This window comes from Lepisosteus oculatus, chromosome 27, assembly GCF_040954835.1.
Source record: "Lepisosteus oculatus isolate fLepOcu1 chromosome 27, fLepOcu1.hap2, whole genome shotgun sequence".
In the NCBI taxonomy this organism is placed as follows: Eukaryota; Metazoa; Chordata; class Actinopteri; order Semionotiformes; family Lepisosteidae; genus Lepisosteus; species Lepisosteus oculatus.
This window is the reverse complement of record NC_090722.1, coordinates 5387331-5406622: the sequence shown is the minus strand read 5'-3', so window position 1 is coordinate 5406622 and position 19292 is coordinate 5387331. Positions and strand designations below refer to the sequence as shown.

The following is a 19292-nucleotide window of genomic DNA, read 5'->3' as shown; positions in this document are numbered from 1 at the left end:
CAGGCAAGGAGGGAGAAAGAGCGAGATCAAGAGCCGGGAATCAGATATGCGACATGGTGTATTGCAGCTCAAACGGTACAACTTAAGGGAGACAATTCCCCCGGACAATCCCACAGCAGGCCAGCCGCTGTTCATGAAATTCAAACAAAACAAGGCAGGAAGTTTAATGGCAGAGCTGTCAGTCTAGGAAACTAAGCTATGTTCACACATTTCCCCCTTCTCTATTAATAAAATAACTAGAAAGTGTCTTTGCACAAATTCCACAGGGAGGCTGAAACATGGAGCTCCCTTGTGCAATTGATCCATCTCTAGGCCTTGGCTCACATTTAAATATTGAGAAGGGCGTTTTTATTCGCTTCTTTTCACACGAGCAGGATAAAATCTGATGGAAAAAAGAACACCGCGACCTGCTTTGTAGTTAGAGCGTCTAAGCCTGGTTCTTGTGTTGCCTGGGGAATTGTTTTAAAAGGCTTTGTTTGAAATGCTTGGCAGGGCCGCTTGCTTTTCACACTCAAAACAAAACTCTTAACATGAATGTTTGTCTTTCTGCCCATTTTGTTCCCCATATCAGATTGAAGTTTCATCCCTGTAGCACCTGTTGTTCAAGGAGACTGAAGGGGAGTGAGTGCCCTGAGATCGGGGTGACCATATGCCTCCGTGTTCATCTGGACACTCGGAGACAGAGATGAAGTTTTGTCTTCATCCTTTAATGAAGTTACACTTCACCTTCATTAAACTGAATACGATTGTCTAACTGTCCTGAAGAGAAACAACTAACAAAAAATACTGAAGTTTTTATTTTTGCATGCTAATTTTGCATTCACTTATGTAACTGAGTAAATCTTTAGCTTCTATTAATGTTGTATCACATCTAAATCACAATGAAGACTCCCAGAAGACACTTATAACGATGGCCAGCTGTTCACTTGGTCTAACTGATGGCAGGACCAGCCTGCAGCTGATGAATAGTGTTGCAGTTTTACTGTGCGCAGTCATTAGACTGACCATGATCTATATCTCAGCAAATCTATCATGCATAATTCATACATCAGTTTCTTTAAACTTAAGTTCAATGCAGAAATCCTGTTGCATCTTAAAATGTCCTTGGCAAAGCCAGATGGTCACTTAAACTGAGATCAAGTCTACTGTTCAGCTGCAACGACATCCCTGCACAAGTGTGTGTTGCATCTCAGCACAACCAAGTCGGCTGGGACCTCTCAAAAACTGTATTGGTTTTGGAATTTGAGCCAAAACACCAACACCAGTGCAAGTACCTCTTGTCTATTACACATTATCCATCACCTACCTCGGTCACAACCATGCCCTCCAAGATCTTAATCCTACAGAAAAACAGTGCGGTGTTCACACCACCCAGGTAGCGTTATTCTTTAAAGCTGGGATGCTAACCTTGGCTAATCTCCAGGACAGGTCTGATCAGCCTAGCCTCCGTGAGTTCGCTTTCTCACCCGCTTTACACTTCTGAGATGCAGATTTGAGCTATATGTGCAGAGCATACACCACTTGGCCCTGTTGCACTTCACCAGAGAAGGGTGAAGTTAGTCCTCAAGGCAAAGAACTTGACAATCTTTCAAGAAGAAAAGCACAATTTAAAATGCAGTGAAACTAAAGCAGTTTCTGTGGATGCCTTTGGCCATGGAATACTAAAACAGAGCACAATTTCAGCCATCACCTACCACAGATTAGGCTCATCTGCAAAAGATCTAGCATCTGTTAGACTGGGCACTGTACAATCGGTGACAAAACTCCATATAGCAAATTAGTGGCTGAAATGATCTCAGCCACAAGGGAACAGACTGCAGGTGCTGCAGTTTGGATAATTTTCTTAGCTTCCTACCAAGATGCTACAGCTGGTACATCCACAGCGGCATTGAGGAAAAACAAGGAAAGGAAATTCTGCAGGCAGCTTTTCAAGTTATTTACAGCAACATGCTTAGCATTGAAAAAAAGACAGCACATCCACAGACCTTCAAGAGATACTAAATATCCTTTCAAAACTGCAGCAGAGCCATGAAAAGATGGAACATCCTGCACAGCAGATGCAAAGCAAATACAGAAGTTTGTTTCAATATCTGAGACAATTACAGAGCGAGTGATAAAGGGTATTTGCAAACCGGATGCAGTAAATCAAAGACTTTTAAAGAATAATAGCCATTTTGACGAGATTACCAAACTAATTTCTGAAAAGAAACATGCTAGGGTTTTGGGAATTATATAAATGCACACATCTGTCTCGCTATAGAGTGAGGGAGAAAGAGCAAAGTACTGCAGATTCCTAAGGGATCTGTGTGAAATTTGAAATTTGAATGATTTGGGGAAAAAAAACCCAACAGATCCTTGTTCAGAAGGTCTGAAGGCAAAGTCACACTTCGATTCAGGGAATTTAACTTTTTCATCTTGGAAGTGGACTTTTGGACTTTCATTCAGGTTTTCAAAATCCTGAAAGAAAACAGAGAAAACTAAGAGAGGATTTTTTTTACACCTGGGGGACGGGACGGGACGGGACAGTATTCGGAGAATTCAGATGCAGCGCTAGCAACCTAATCAAGGAAGGCCAAACAGCCTCCTCTTGCTTATACTCTTCTTCTGTCCTACAGACAACCCCTTGAGAGTTGAAGGAGTTCAGTCTTCAGTCTTGACTGGGCTCATGCCCATGAGCTGACATCACTGACATTTTGGTCAAGGTCCCCAAGGGGGGCACTGAATACCCCAGACCATTGCCAACGTATTTTTGGGCCTTTTGGACGAGCGCGTCTGCCAGGCTGAGTAGTCTGCAAGCTGCGTCCACTTTCCTAGAAAAGACAGAGCACAGACCCATACCGCTGCGAGCTGGGGTTGGACGTGGGCTATAAATACAAACTAATCTCCCTGCTAATGCCAAGAATCTCTCTCTCCCAACTGCGCCGTAAATGTGCCTGCACAGCCCCCGCTCGATAGCATCAGGGGTGAGGGCGCTCTTTGCCCATCTAGCTTCTCTGCGTGCAGATCTTTTTTGTTTGGTGCCTAAATAAAAAAAAAGCCAAGAGCTAGCTCTTTAGGATTGCTAACTGACAGCACACAGGGTCTGAGAAAAAAAGACCTTCTTCAGCTCACCCCACCCACGTGATTTTAATACAGGGCTTCAGACAGACCACCTAGTTCCTAGAAAGCAAGGCACCCCATGTTTCCTCGCCTACTGCGGAACCAGGACCCACAGTTCTGTGTAAGTCTGAGGTAGGAGTTCAGGGCTTTCTCGGTCCTTTAATGTACATACAGGCTCTGGAGATACCGTTTCAGATTGCCAGCAGGGCAAACGTATGTCAGTGATTGGGAGAACAGCTGTGAAATTACCTTATACACTCTACTGTTTTGCAGTACTGAAATTTACATTAAGATGGGCATGTCTATTGGAACACAGCTAGAATGTACAATGTATGCCTATCTAAAATAGGTGTTTTTAGGACTGAGGACTGGCCTGTATCCTCTGGACGGTTCCCAAACTCTGGCAGTACAATGCGCATATTAGAAACATTTTTACAACTATTAAAAGCTGTCAGAATTTCTTAATGTAGCTCAGTTATTGATTGATAAAGACAGGTGGCATGGCGTGTGTATATGCCTAAGGACATGCAACAGAGCCCCTCTGAAAACTAGACACCGTAAAGCTCTGCTGGGGTCAGAGAACCCAAATCTTTTGGCAGGGGAGAGTTGTGCTCTGTTTAAGGCCTGGCTCTGTGCGTGTTTGGACTGGGATCGAATCCAGGCAGGGGCAGGGAGAGCTGAACTCGTCACTTGTAATTGCACTGTAAGTGTACAAAGCTTTCTATGTGGGAACTACTTCAAGCAGAAGCACAATGCAATATACTGCACATTAGGGGGAAACAGTCCACATCGTGAGTGGGTGGGGAAGGCAAGGAGGAAAGAAATAATTATATTCTCTAGGAGGTCCCTTACCCACCTGCCTAAGAAGGCGGAGGCATAGCTCTATCTGTGCCTGATGTGGAGAAGCAGGGGAAGGTGGGTCGGTTTGGGGAGGAACAGTATGAACACATACTGCGTTCTCAATGCAGAGCACAGCTGGAATGGAAACCCAGCTCTGACTGTAAATACTTAGCGGCCCAGTGAGATCTGACCTGCAGCGATGCGCTAATCCTTCAGAGTACCGGTTCTCAGCCAGCATCCTCCCTATTCGGAAGTGAGCTGGGGAAGCTGTAGCTTGACAGCGCGTCGCTTGGATGAATAATGAACACACCTTCCCCCAGCAGGGGAGCTGTGACTGATACTGACAGTCCCTGCCACCTCGAGGGGGCTCATGGTGTCACAATGAAGAGTCTCCTCCGGGCCCCATTACCACAGCAAGAAACTCATGACTTACTGAAGGAGCCTCTTGGATTCACACGCCTAAGTCAAACGCAAAGTTTGTCATCCAGCCACGAGGAATCAACAGGAGTTTCACTAAATTTTCTTTTTAACACAACTTGAAAACTTTAAGATTGGCTTTAAATCTGACACATTCACCTGCTGTATGAACACATACTCTGCCCCTGTTGGGTTTCTCTTTCTCTCTGTTAACCTTTACAAAAATACACTGCACACACACACAACAAAATGGAATTTTTCTACAGCGCTTCTGCAATGACACAAGTAACTTTTTTTAACTGAGACTCTCAGGCCCTGCCGGATCCACAATCTACTGAATGACACAGATGCTACAGTCTATAAACTGGACTGAGCTTGCAAAGCTGGGCAGCGGGCCTGTCCGCAGGGATCAGGGTCATGTCACTAGCCGACTGTGACTGGGGTTCTTTAGGTGGGGCTCAGCTCCACGGGCAGTGCTCAGACTGCACAAGCAGGGCTTTCTATCGGCTTCTGGTGAATCAGTGAACACACTGCGCGGTGGTGAGGCTGAGCCCCGAGAGCCCCCTGCAGTGCACAGATGCCGAAAGGCATCTCTTGGTGGGAGAGTGAGTGGAGCCCCCCCCTGCACCACCTTGTTCCCCCCACATTAGTACAGGGGTCACCCCTGTTATCTGAGACCCCAAAGAAAAGAGGCAGGTACCTGAAAAACAATGCTAACTGGCAAAACTATATTTCTCAAATAAATGGCACACGCTGAATTGGGAACAGTTACAATGTTTCACTCTGTAATCGCAGATCCCTCAATCTTCAGTGACCAAGAATTCCACAGATTTGGATGAAAATCCTCACTTGAGCCTATATGATCATGAGGCCAGGAACTCATCCAGTGGACTAAGAGTATGTGACCCCCCCCCCAGCTTGTAACGGGAGAACGGGGTGCGTCACCCAAAATAATGCTGGTTCCCTCTTCTGTATCCGGGCGAGAAACTGCATCGTTTCTCCAGCAAACACCATTTGGAAAAACTGGAAGCTTCAGACACGCATTGCAAAAAGAAATCTTTGCAGGGCCTGTTTCGGCACATCACTGTGACAGGGCTCAGTAAGACGAGGCCCACTGGTGAGCCCACTGCCTGCGTTGGTAAACACAGGGACCGGGCAGACAGATGCACGGAAGACGGAGACAGATTGTTGGACAGGAGCGACAGACGGGCAGATGGGCAGATCAGTATTTTTAAACTCATTCCCCCGTGAAACAGACGGCTTGTGGGACACATAGGAAGCTATTCTGGGCCCTCTGACAGTTCTTGCTGGTAAAAGCAACGTACAAAGAAAAAACAGCCTGGTGCTGTGACAGGCTGCTAACAGGCACGTTATAAATAACAAGCCGCCGCGTTGCGTAACTAAAGCGACTGCTGCCCCTCGCTGCAAAAGAGCGCCTTGTTATCCTGGCGCTGACAAACCGGGAAACCACGCTAAAGAGAAGGGGCGCGTTGCGAACTCGCACGCCTGCGCACACGTGAGCCCTGCTGTTCAGAAAACCAGGGGAGCCCAAACGCACAAGGATGGGGTGCCTGTGGGGTCAAACGGCACACACAGGACAACACCCCGCGCTGGGCTGGAACCCAGAGCTCAAGGAGCTCCGAGACCGCAGCACGAACCACTGCGCCACCCTCAAGTACTGGACCAACAGCAGAGCAGAGGACGCCTGCAGTGCCAAACGGACGCAGGTGGCCTGTGTGTGCCAGCTAATGGGAAGGGAGAGGGGAACAGATCATCTTCTCAGTTGGGCTGATTGGGAACAGGTGCTGCGTCATTCACAGATTGTAAAACGGAAAATAGCTGGGTGACTCCATGGCAGGGTGAGGTAGCGCTACTGTGACCGGTCAGCATGAAAAGAGCACTTTGGAACGTGGCGTTTCTGAAAGCTGAGGCCTGCGGAGTGGACAAGTACTTGCACTGATGCTCTGCATTTTTGACTGGAGAGCAGAGCAGAGCCAGCTCACACCAGTCTGTACTCCTCTCTCTCATTGTCCCTGCCACTCAGGAGGACTGAAGGAAACCTTTGGGGTTCAAAAGCTTTCATGTGTCTCCCCTTGAAAGCTGCCTGCAAATGTATCCCCCCCCCCCCGGCTTAAATCTATCATCCTTGTTGAATGTGTGAAAAAAACATGAAGATGCCAGGAAGGAAAAAAAAGAGAAAATCTGCTGCAGAACAAGCCAAGCAATGGGCCCCCTCTAACAGTCCCAGAAGACAAAAAGAATTCATTAAAATGAACTGGATCCTGGAGTGAGAAAACAACTTGAGGACTAGTTGGCCATACTTTGCAAAAAAAAGGATGTCTTTCCTTTTATCTTTTATTTCTATTACTTTCATGCAAATCTAAGGCTGCAATGTGTACGCTAGTCCTTGACTCAGTCTCGCCTCTTCTCAGGCTCTCTATTGATATTTGCGGTGTTCGTTTTTTTTTCCCCTTTCCCTTTATTCCCAAAGGATGGGAATGAGATTTGTCTCTGATGGTTGCGCTGCCGTCTACATAAAGGTCAGAAATGACAGGAGAAATGGAAAAAAATGTTTTTCAGAATCGAGGAGTGCACCTGAGCAATTCAGAAAATGAACACTGGAACCAGAGCATGCTTTCCCTGTGATTTCTGTGATTTACTCTTAATAGCAGGCACCTGCCAAGCCCAGCTGGCTGAGCGATGAATGGGTTTTGCCTGGGGGGGCGTCGCAGTGCAGGGGTGGGGAGTGGGGTTCTCCGCAAAATGCCGAGTCGGTAAAGTCAGGTCAGAGCTGGGAAAGGGACATGGGGTTTGGGGAAGAGAGGGATTTTTGGTACAGATGGAGGGGGGTGACATATTAGTACAACTTGGAACACTGCAGGTTAATCAGGAGCAGATCCCTAACGAGGAAAAAGCCACACCCACAAGGGGATCAGTGTTACAGAAGGAGGGTCTGGACACAAAACAGCAAAAGGCTTGGCTTTCCCTGCACTTCAGGGGCTAACACTGATGCAGGAGGCTCCAGGCGTCAGCACTGACAGACCCCAGGAACCCTCTAGGACAGAGGAGTCCAATCCCAGTCCTTTTTGCCCCAACCCTCCCATAGTTCCTGAAAACCACCTGGGAGATGAAAATTATCCTTTTACCCAGATTCTTCAAAGGGTGAAAGACCTTCCCCCAAGGGGCAAAAAAGCTGCAAGACCACTTTGCTTCTTTCCCCCAGTGCTCCTGTGGTTAGCACGCCACAAGTCCGCAGTAACGACAATGGGAGGCAGGCATTTCTGCACCTGAACCTTCCTCCGGAAACACTAATCACGCTAAGGGGTCAGGTTCAGCCAATCACTGCTTGGGTGAATCTGGGATGAGCCAATCACTGCCGAGGCGGTGGGCAGGAAGTGGTTCCTGTGTGCCCCCAGTTCCCTTAAAGAAAAAGAGGCCTGACGCTGCCTCACACCATGACACTCATCTGTGAAGCTGGTTCATGATGCAAGAGGTACAGGTGGCCAATATTAAAATATTTTACAAAAGGAAGGGAGAAACATCTGGAGTTAGGAGGCCTGTATTACAGCCTGACCCTTGTTTTTAGACTAGGAGGGGAGTAACATCCATGTCCAAAAGGACATCATAAGGGTGTGCTTTATCAATACTCCCACAATGACCTGGGGCAGTCGGTTTCAATGAGGTGTCCCTCCTCTATTTGTCAGTGTGCTTCACAGCTTCACAGAGCAGTGAGCGACCCCTGTTATGGCTGGAGACACACCCTCTACTTTACCTCAGTTTGGGGCCAATCTTTTGCTGCTGGTGACCAGGCCCAGATGAGTTAAGTCTAAGCTGTGTGTACCTGTGCCGGCTGCGACTGTCGCAGCTAGGACTGCACCGAATTAGAATCTCTTCTGATTCTTCTGAATGGGTAGGCGGCAAAATCCAGCTGTGTATTAGAGCTTCTCATCACCAAGTCAGGAATCGTACCCATGGAGCTCATGTCTGAGTATGGAACGAGTAGTGGTGTCACACGTAGCCTTTCTGACTCGAACATGTGCAGCAGAAACGATAAGGCGATGATCCACTTTTGCAAACACGTGCACTGGCTAATGCCAGTCATCTCTCCATCTTGAGCCTTAAAGCAGCAGCTGCTGCTGCTTTTCTTTTTTCTGCCTTTCATTATAAGATTTCTGCCAATTCCAGCACAAACAGTTCACTGAGAAGTCCTGCAGGATCCCCTGATGTTCTGCGGTTCCTGACCCAAGGAGACAGGCTGAAACAGCTTTGTCGAGCTTCATTTGGCCCAATGAAGACCTCCTCTACAGCTCTGAAGGCCATCTCTTCTACTTCGATTTCTGTACCCGCCCAATTTGGTTGTACACATATGCTCCAACTCCTGTACCTCTCACGGGGAATATCAGACCTTAGTACAGCGATAGCCAAGTCCTGGCTCTTCCTGTTCACTGACCACTGAATCAGCCGTTTTCTTGGCCAAACCATCGGAAGGGGACGCGGCATACAGATGCGCTGCTCGCACTTGCCATGCTCCTCCAAGGAGTTGGCACTGACTGGACTGAGGAAACAAGCCCCAGCACCCAGAGAGTCATTCCTGTGCCCGACAGCCAGAGGAGGACCCCAGGGCTAGCTCCCGCCCCACCTGCTGGGGAAATCCCGAGGGCAGCTGTCTGTCGACACCAACACAACCCCCAGTACAAGGACTGAGTGGGGAATGGGAATTATAGCCCTATTGGGATGGCAGTCCATGAGGACTGGAGAGAAGCCATCCTGTCGTAAAGGGTTAACCCACCCCGTGCTGGACGCACTAAATGTGGCCTTGCAAATTAACCTCCCCTCACACAGCTCCTGGGCCTCGATCGCGAGCCCCCTCGGAGATCCAGCAGGGCAGCCAGGCCCGTGAAGAGCGCAAGCCCCGCTCTGATTTCTGGTTTGTTTGCTTGGTTGTCGTTTTAATGAATCGCGGGGCCCTCACATGCTCCATTATCTTGCTGACAGCCTCGCTCTTCGGCCAAATTAGCCGCGAGCTGCGGTACGCTGCTCCGAGGGGCTGGGGGGGGGGGTTGTTTCGGGTTCACTCTCTGTACGCATTCGAATACGCCCACGACCAGCGGGCAGACAGCGGAATTTAAGAGGGAGAGCAAGAAAAAAACAACACTCAAGCCTCAGATACAGAAACCAAGGCTCTGGAAATACCAAAAAAAAAAATCACAACAACACATGTAAAGCAAAGCCCTGGAATCCTCTTAGCGTGTCGGATGCGTGGGTTCTGGCTTTTAATGCAGAACCCCCTGAGTGCAATTTTACAGTAGCAGCGACTGCAGAGTTCACAGCTTTGCTTCCGCTCGAGAAGTGAAGAAATTACCGTCTCTCCATAAGTAAAGACAACGACAAAAACAAACTAAACTAAACAGCCCTCACCGCTGTACTTCTCTGACGGATCTGAGTTGGGTTGGAGTGACCAGCAGCGGCAGCCGATTTTTTCTTTTTGGCCGCGCTTGCACCGGGGTAAAACAGCAGCACGGGAAAAGCAGATGGAGAGCAGGGGGCGGCACCGATCCGCTCCACTGTGGAGTGGTCTGGCCTTGTGGGAGCGGGCCGGGACCAGGGCACTTCAAGAGTGCCTGATCTGGCACAGGTCTGTGTACGAGCACTCCCGACCCCATTGAAAATTTACAGTGTGCTTTGTTTGCGAACTGCTTGTGTTTGCATACTGAACACAACCGCTTATCGCCCAAGCCATTTCCTCTTGAAGGTGGTTTTGCACGTGTTTTCATGTTTCATGTTTGGGAGGGGAGATCTGAGGAGTGAAGGAGTTTCCAGAAATAAATGGTCAGAGTTGATGGTGAGAAGCTCAATGTTAGTTGAAGTCCCCAAGATCCTTCAAGAAAAGTCAGGATGAGATGCGAATCGATGAGGCCATGAAAGCTTGGTCAACACACCCCTTTCATCTTATTTGCACATTGCAATTGTGCTCTTAAGTTTTATTTTTGCCAGAAGACTGCTAAAGGGCAGTGAATTTGCTTTGGTGTTTTACACGCTGTATGACTGGGTGTGTCTCTTTTGGAAAGAGGGTTAAGCAGTATGTCTATGTTAATGGCTCTTGGCGCAGGAGAGCATTAGTGCCAGCCTCAAGTCCTCTACAGTTAAGCTTTTAGCCCCACAGTGCATCACAGTGCAGTTGTTACACCTCACACCAGTTAGATAGACAGGAACAGCCCCGCCCTTACCCTCCGTCTCCACACTGATCTCCTCGGAGTCAGGTGACCCCTCCCCACCAATGGGAGAGTGGCCATCCGGACCGGTACCTTTGACCTTTGGGAAATCCGCTCCCCGATTGGTGGCGCTCAAGCTTGTGGGTGTGGTCTTTCCTGTGGTTAACGGGGTGGAATTGGGGGACAAGTTTGGAGTCAGACAATCTTTCTCACACAACATAATAAAGCAAAAAATGGAACACATTGAATTTGGCTTAAACTTTAGTGCCATGTCTTGGACTGCTGGTGTCACATGCCGTCAAACCTGAATGTCGCAGTTGGCTTGTATACACTGGGCTGCAAATGCATTGATAAAAGGAGAACCTCAAACCTTCATATCCCTCTGTGGGTTTGTAACGAATGGTCACTGAACGAACAAAAACAGAGTCTGATGTCTCCTCTGCAGGACAGAGCACCAGGGGGTTCAGCAAACTCAGACAGGAGGAGCAGAGGCAGTGCCAAGAGGACAAATGAGGAAAGAGGGAGCAGAGCTAGAGGATTTGGAATGGGAACAGATCCAGGTGACCAATCCTGCGTCCCAGCCACTGGACTGATTGGCTATCTACTAAGATGGGCCGTAAGATGGTCTAATAACAATAATAAATATAGAGAGAAGACTTGGTGTTGCAGTAAACAGGACATAAACAAGGTCCTAATATCCTATAAAAGGGGTGATATTAACTCATTATCTATGCTAATTGAACAGGTAGGCAAATTCTTACTGGGGCCTCTGGAAGTTGCCAAGTCTGGGTTCTTCTAGCATCTAGACATTCACAGCCCCTCTCGCCAATCCAGCAGTCTGGTGCATCAGCTCTGTTCTTACAACCCTGACACGGTGGAAACACATTCTGCCGCACTGTGCCTTTCGCTTTTATGTAGAAAGCGGCGTGCCGACAGGCTTGACTCATTCAGATCACAGTCACGTTCTCGTCGCTGTTTACAGAGCCCGTCTCTGATAGCAGGAAGACATTAAAACAAGCCTGTACGTGTATTTCAGACTGCACTTTACCCCCAATATAAAAGGCAGAGAGCGCACGGGTCTCAAATGAACGTTTCAGTTGCAATTTAAAGCACACCAAATTCAATAAGGCCTTCAATTCTTCTCAGACACCGCGCTCGGCTTCTTATTTCCCCACCCTCCGAGGTCTTTGACTCCAAAGTTTAATAAAAAACAAACAAAACAAAAAGCTTTGATTTCAGACCAACAGAAGCATGTTCAAGTCCTCTGATCTAGGCTGTGTTGGTCCTTGGTCCCTGCCTGTCATGTCTGTCTGTCCTGGATTGATTTAGAGTGCAAGAGAGACCCTGATTTCCAGCTGCCAGGTTCGGCTCAGAAATGGGCACCCCGGCAGACTACCCACTGTGCCAACCAATTCACCAACACCCCCACTGCAGGGCATCTGGGCTCCTGCTTGACGGAGGACAGCTGTTGTTGTTTCTGCTACTGGTTTCATTTTTTTATATACCCTGGACAGAACCCCACAAGAAGGGAGATGAGCGCCTGAATCCTCGCTGTGATGCTTGCCGAGAACCGGGAGACAATGCAGAGGGCGACCTGCAGGGGGGCGCCCTCTGTGCTCCATCTGAACACCACACAACCCTTCCTCCTGTGCCAAGGTGACTTCAACAAAAAAAAGTTCACTGGGCCTTTCTGAACTATAAGATTCTCCTGTTTCCCCCGCGGAGGAAGAAGAGAGCCTGTGCGGCCGACTATCATCTCCACCATCGTTGCTGGCAGATATTTTCAGTTATTTCTAGTTAAGCCTCTTATATGCTGTGTGGATCGTGTGAACGGTAATGTAGGTTTACTCTTCCCTCGCTCTCTCCAAGTCCTCGCGTTTTTTTCAGCCCCGGTAATTCAGTCTACGCCTTGACAAGCCCACATTCGAGCGCGGGAGACCAAAGGCAAATGAATGTCAGCTAATCTTACTGCCCGACTAAGATTTTTACACCTGGCAAACCTTAATCCCTACAGGAATTGGTCCAGTGGGAGGGATATCCAGATGGCTTTAACACCAAGACTATAATACAGCCCTGTGGTGTAAATAGTAGAGCTGGAATTAGAATTTCTAACTTGTGGAAATGTGTTTGGAGCTACAGATAAAACCTTCTGTGCAAAGTCTGTCCAACTTCCTTTTACTACCATTGCTTTCCTATCTATTAAATATTAATTAATCTTTTCATGAAACTTGGGGACTGATTTATTTCCTTTCTTCTTTGACACCTTGGCGATTCCATTTGGTTCCATCTGAAAATCTGACTCCAGTTCCAGCTACAGGTCCTCCGATATTCTGCAGGCAGAGCCCCCCCCCACCCCGAGCCGAGCGGACGCGCTCCCATCACAGATCCTGCTCTGGAGCGCCTGCTTCCCATTCCTTGATTTCCGATCTGCTCCGATCTGTCCGACAGGAGCCAAACGCACAGTACGAACTGTAGACGCCTCGCACGCAGGCTTCATGGAAACAGCCCGGCGCTCTGGAGCTTGTGCACGCCGGCTCGCTCCTTCTAAAGAGCCCCGGGGGTCTAATTGCAGGGCTGTTATTCTGTTGTGGAGCCCTGTGGCCACATGCCGGACATAGCTGTCAGCGTGCGTGTCACCGGCAGACCACCACGGCTTGCGGAAGGAATGCGCAGAGCGACCAGCGCTCCGGATCCGCACTACGGGAGGCGAATGGCAGAGGAAGATGGAAAAGGCGCTGAGCTGCAACGCGGAAGTCTCCCGCCTGCTCGTTTTTTCGTGGTTTTCCGCGGAACGGAACGGCGCGTGTCCCCAGCGCCCTGGAGCGCCCACCTCACCGGAGTGATCTTTCAACCTCGGCGACATCCACTTTGCTGTGGCTGCCCCGTTTTCAATTTGGGGATCGGGGGCAGTGGGAATTCAAAATGCAAGCAGAAATTGTAAGACTCGAACACCCCCCCCCCCCACAAACACACAAATTTTAGTGTTTGAGATGACTGATTTATAATTATAGTGAAGGATCCCCACAACCCCAAGAGGAAATGGACCAGTATGCACACTTGTGTGTGTTTTGAGGGTGCTTAGAGCAATGATGTCTGTATAATTTTCACCTTAAAAGCTTTTTTTCATATCATTGCGCTCCATAAATATTGAATTGCATAAATATAAATTAAAACACAACTAATTGCTAAGTAAATAATAAACACTACAGTAAGAGCTGTCATAAAATAAGTACCCGTTTCACAGCCAAGTGTTTCACAGCGCCATACGAAATCAGAGAGCAACTCCTCGCTGCATTACTGGGCTCCAAGTTGCTCTGTGGAGCCTGCTGGCCATTTCACATGCATGCTTTTGTGTTTATGGCACCACAAGCCCCCCCACCTAATGCAAGGTTGAAAGGTCACACCACCCTGGGATTTAAACATTCAATGGTCTGTATTTACTCTGGGACCATGCATGCCCAGGATCTCCTGGGTCAGAACCTTGAGAACGGGTCTGGAGCATGAACATCAGTGACTGGCAATAATCTGGTACTCATCTGCTTCCTTATCCTTTACAAATGGACGAGGCACAACGGAAAGCAAAGGCAAAAACAGTCAAAATGACAGCCCGTCAGACAGGAACTCACCGTAGGCTGAGTCAACCGCAGGAATTTGATTCCGAGTGGTAGCCAGGACATCTACAAACATAGAAAGGCAACCAAGAAGAATTACAGAAGAGACAAACCAGCGAATAATCAAATTCATTTTTAGGGGTGTAAGAAGATGTCCAAGAGGAGGAGAGGACTCCTCAGGGGTAGCATGTCAGACGCACAGCTCAGGAGGGCCTGCTCACCGTGACAGCTGTCCGGGTGCTGGGTGTAGCCGTTCTCGATGTCCTGCTCGAAGCCGGCCCTGATTTAGAGAGAGAGAGGAAGACAGCAGGTCAGGTCATTGGAGCTGTCCTTCAGGTCTTGTTAAGGAAGTGCTGGGAAACATGGGGCACCTGGAACAGGATGGGGTGCCCCTGCATTGCATTGCCAAAAACATCTGCATTGGTCATAATTGTTGCCCCACCTCCCCAAGTCAAAGGAACAAACTCCCTTAGCATCAGGTAACACCAATAGTCCACAACAATACCAGGCAACACCACTATCCCACAATACCTCGGGTGGATACAAGGAGTATCCCCCATTCCATCTCCATGGGTGTCCCTGTCCATGTGCGCCTTTCAGTTGTGTGAGGGGAAGGTTCACTGGTGCAAACTGGGAATTCTTTGTCATTTAAAAATACTACACCATCTCTCAGTAATGTATTATTTTTTTTGCCGTGATATTAGTTTTGGTTTCTCCTAACCTCAGTGACCCTGTTCTCCCTTCTAGCTGATCTAGTCCAGTCTGGACCAGTGATCTCTGGACATTTGGCCCCAGAACTCCCTCTGAATTAGTGCCCTTAATTGGAAGTCCCTGAAACACTTTTAAAGATTTGGCACAACCTCCATCTTGATTTTTGTCGGTCAAGGCATTTGTACATCTTTCTTCCTTCGGCTGTTTTTCTATATTCGCCTGCTAGCTCTTGAGCCAGTAGAAAGCCCATAAAACAGATTGCGATTTATTCATCATCCCACTACACAGCCTCTCCTGAACAATGCTGTGCAGAGGGCACAGCTTTGTTGTTAAAAAGAACTTAAATATATTACAGAAAAACAGCCTACTTCACTGATCGCAACACAAATGGTCCAAACTGAAAGGTAGGAACAGGTCACAGATATGGGGACAGAAGAACAGAACAACGTACAATACAAAAAGCGAAATTTAAGAAGCCTAAATTAAACGATTATACTTTTTCCACCTGCGCGCCACAGACTGACAGCAGGCTTTCGTCTGTGTATTTCTGCAAAGAAGGAGGGTGGGAGGTATGTGACTGTGCTTGGACTGTAAGCAAATGTTCAGTCCTAAATCTGCAACAGCCCTTTTCTGGCTGATGTTTATAATTTACGTTGCACTGCAATGCAGTTTGGGATCCAGGCAGACACAGTTACCGTGCAAAGGGGAATGGAAGGATAATGAAAGAGCTGTTTCTCTTTCCAAGAATTCCTTATCCCTGGCGCACTGTGATGTCCTGTCTGTCGGGCCAACGAACCTGAAGCCCTTGCTTTTCCAAGAGAAGGGTCATGAATCCCTGTGGCCGAACTCTTGGTTGGCCAGTGACGCAGTTTAAAAGGAATTGTCAAACTAAAAACACAAACCAGAAGCCCTTCATATGCATCAATCAGTGGCCAGGCTCAATTAACACATTGGTGAACAGAGCCAGGCTCAGGCAGTAAGCCAGAGAAAATAAGGCCCCTACTGGGGAAAAACAAACCCTGAATGGGTGACTGCGACTTTTAATCTCCGACTCCAGGGCAGAAGGAAAACACACCTTTAGCAATAGCAGCGCCTTTGATTTTTAGACACTTTTCAAATTAGTATTCCTTGGTAACAATGGTTTCTTTCCAGCAACTCTGGTCAATAAAATAATATGCTGAAACTATTTCATAAGATGAATAAATCTGATCCAGAACTGGTTAAAATCTTCAACTGAGGTACTACTGCCAAGGGACGGGGGGTGAATATTTCTCTCTCTAGTACTGTGAGTGCTGACACAATACAAATAAAACCAGTAAACTAATAACACCCTCCCCCTCCCCTGCCCGACCGCAAATTGATTTTTTTCTCTTGCAATAATAAAGCCAACCGATCACCTGTTCGCCTTGGCAACTGGTGTGATTTTTCAGCCCGGCTCGGTGCGAGCGAACGAGAGCGCGGTTATTAATGTCTGTGCCATTTTATTTGTCCATTAACATCTATTCCGTCTGCGGCCTGAGCGCGCTATCATCCGTCCTCGCCGTGCACAGCCCTTTGAGAATAACAATCAGCATGTTGCCTGGACTGAAAACCGGGCACGCAGGACGGCCACGCCACACAGTCGCTCGTCCTGCACCGGGGTTCGAGGCGTCTCTTACTTGAATCCAGGCGCCGCTGTGGTGCAGGTCCCGGTCTTCACCCAGATGCAGTAGGGATCTCGCGAGGACAGGCAGCTCCTGGAAGGGGACACGCAGACAGACACAAGTTAAAAAAAAAATCCCGGAAGGACGGGGACAGACCCCGCTCATCCCTGTTCCTGCCTTTTGCGTTCTGGTCTTGGGATCAGCCGGGAACGGATGAAACTCCCAAACACAGTAATGCCGTAGAATTACCGGGGCAAACCTGCAAGCTGTCACCACACGGACGCCAAGTGTTAAACCTGCCTAGAGGTCTCCCCCCGGTTTTGCACATGCTTTAACCTCATTGCCTTCCTGTGTTTCCCAGTGGTTTTGCTGTGCTTTACCACAGCACAGAGTCCTCTCCGTTAGTTAGAAAGAGGCATGAGTGAAAAGGCCCACTCGCCACAGCGGGGATTGAATTACAGCCGGGTATTGCTATTGATGTTTCGGGGGTCGTCGGGGGAGCGATCAGGCTAATCCCACACGCCGCCTGACACGGTGAAGGAGGAGATCAATGAGGGACTGACCACACGCCGCGCGACGGGGGACGGGGGCATCGACCTGTTCCATTTCCTGACTGAGAAATCTTCTGATTGTTTGCGAGAAACAAAATGATCGGAAATGAGGGGGAAAAAAAAGATGCAGGCAAGTTTAAAAATCCATGAATCTGGCACTTTCCAGTTTACGGTCTAAGCATTTTTTTAAATGTGCCTGGGCTGGATCACCCCAGAGCTACTGTAAAACAAACATATGGTTTTGCTGTCTGACCCTGTTAACACTTTACTGCTTAGAAGGGTGCAGGAATGCAATCTATAATTATAGGCAGTGCACTCCACCATGTAACTTAACTCATGCACGCAGTGGCCCCTGCGTGGTCTTGCTAAGCAGCTGTGACATTCCTGTCATAGATACTGCAAAGAGATGCTCAAGAAGAGGATGAGGGGAAAAAATTAAATTGGAGCACCAGGATCTGTTATTTTCACAGCCTCTCAGCGAACCCTATACGTAGCCTTTTCATGATCAAATTGAGCTAAACCAAAAAAAAGGGAAACTCTCTTCCACCCAGTGCGTCACATCCTGCAAGTGAGATGAGGCAGAGCCACTGGATCCTGTTGTGTTTGTGCCTCCTCTGTCCTGTGCTTGGTGTTGTGTGCTACAGGCACACTACCTCTGCCACGGCTGCTTCTGCTTGAATGTGACAGTTCAAAAAGCCTCTGACTGCACACTGTGGCTCCAATTAAAAAAACGACTAGCGTCTCATGTTGAATCACAAGCAGTAGGCTTTTTTTTTTTGACAGACACCAGGAGGGACATGGAGAGGTTTGCTGGAGTCGCCACAACTGCTCTGTCAGCCTGGCAGTTTGACTGAGCTTGGATGAGGCGACTAGGGACGGTCCTGTCAGTGTGCAGTCCCACCACAGGGCAGGGGTCACCATCTTGTCTTCAGCCCTGTCAATCAAAACCCCTACATCCCCTCTCTCGGGGATATCCTGGGGGGAGTGGTGGTGGTGGTGGTGGGGGGGGGGGGTGATGTGAACAGGGACACTGCAGCATTGCAGATGACCTGGGAACGCGACCAGACTGCATGGGGTGTCTTTAATCACGCAGCTGAAGGAGAATCGCATCGCCTCGGACTCTGCAAGAAGACTTGAGGAGAACAGTGTGCAGCCACTAGCCACTGCCAGATTCCTTAAGGGTGTGACATAGTTTACATTCCAGCTTTCTTGAACGGGTCACTCTCCCTCTTTGGGGGTCTTGAGAATTTGACGAGGAGGCAGACGTACTCAATTTGAGGCCTTAGTACTCCACTGCACTGGACACATACAACCAACCCCCCAGTTTTCTTGATTGTATAATCCCATCATCGATAAGGTAATTCATTTTCATTGGTCACAAAATTCTGTAACAACGTAGACTGCAGGAGTGAGTGACCCTTGATACAGAGTTTATATTGGTGGGGGGTCTGTATCTTGTCTTGGAGATCCCCAATCTAGCCGGTTTTACAGGACGCTATTAAATCATCGATCTTGAATGACAGGCAACAACTATGAGAAACTATGCATGCGACTGCTTCACATAAATTGCTTCAGAAACCCGAATCCACTTCATCCCACAAGAATCAGACCTTAAACCAATCACTTACTTAATCGATACAGAGTTTCTTGATCTTTAGAAGCGCAAAATGGTGATATAGGGGGGGTCCTCTTAGATTTACTGGTTTAGGGGTCTCCAGAACCAGACCCTTACAGCATTCAGAAAAAAAGACAAGAACAAAGTGCTCTCTCTTGACAGGGCAGTCTCATACCGCAACGCTATTTTCACAACACTGTTCTTCACACACCAATTATGGAGGGAAAACGCACTTCTGCATCTATTTCAAAAGCAACACCTGGCAATAACAGTGTTTTCAGGTCCTGACAGAAGACAAAACAGCCAACAAACATCAGAGATTTATTCTTGAGCTGGCTGGCTTTACAAATGTGTGAATTTTTTCTTTCCCACTTGGGACCCGCTGCTCAGCGAGCACATCTTTATAGGTACGTCGTTCACTCTTGCTCTAATTAAATGCGCTGTTAATACATGCAGATCGACTGCTACAACACCTCAGATTAGCGCGGATTGGCGGTGCAAACGTCGCATTAGAAGTGCACACTAGTAAGGCAACAAGTGAGAGGAAGGCATTCGGCCATTCAGGCTCAATCCGTTCTCTCTCTCCATAGTGC

The 19292-nt window shown here is 48.2% G+C and overlaps 1 protein-coding gene and 1 long non-coding RNA gene across 18 annotated transcripts in view; one reads left to right on the top strand and one right to left on the bottom strand.

The window, feature by feature from the left end:
• Nucleotides 1-19292, bottom strand: part of sema6cb (semaphorin 6Cb) — a 306316-nt gene that overhangs the window by 3747 nt on the left and 283277 nt on the right. For 9 of the 11 annotated variants that reach the window (XM_069184905.1, XM_069184909.1, XM_069184904.1 and 6 more), the window contains 4 exons: nucleotides 16549-16626; nucleotides 14401-14459; nucleotides 14195-14245; nucleotides 10584-10724 (listed from right to left, as the gene is read on the bottom strand). In XM_069184905.1, coding sequence (XP_069041006.1) covers nucleotides 10584-10724; nucleotides 14195-14245; nucleotides 14401-14459; nucleotides 16549-16626 — 329 coding nt within the window. The remainder of the gene's footprint in view (nucleotides 1-10583; nucleotides 10725-14194; nucleotides 14246-14400; nucleotides 14460-16548; nucleotides 16627-19292) is intronic. The other 2 variants (XM_069184913.1, XM_069184914.1) reach the window with 1 other exon arrangement.
• LOC138225270 (uncharacterized) overlaps nucleotides 1-19292 on the top strand; it is a 53312-nt gene that overhangs the window by 24756 nt on the left and 9264 nt on the right. For 4 of the 7 annotated variants that reach the window (XR_011183809.1, XR_011183808.1, XR_011183810.1 and 1 more), the window contains 2 exons: nucleotides 11014-11128; nucleotides 12083-12795. The exons of 1 other annotated variant lie outside the window; for it this stretch is intronic. This is a non-coding gene — a long non-coding RNA (uncharacterized lncRNA). Of the gene's footprint in view, nucleotides 1-571; nucleotides 760-11013; nucleotides 11129-12082; nucleotides 12796-19292 lie in introns of those variants that run through there. 2 more of the 7 variants (XR_011183813.1, XR_011183811.1) reach the window with 2 other exon arrangements.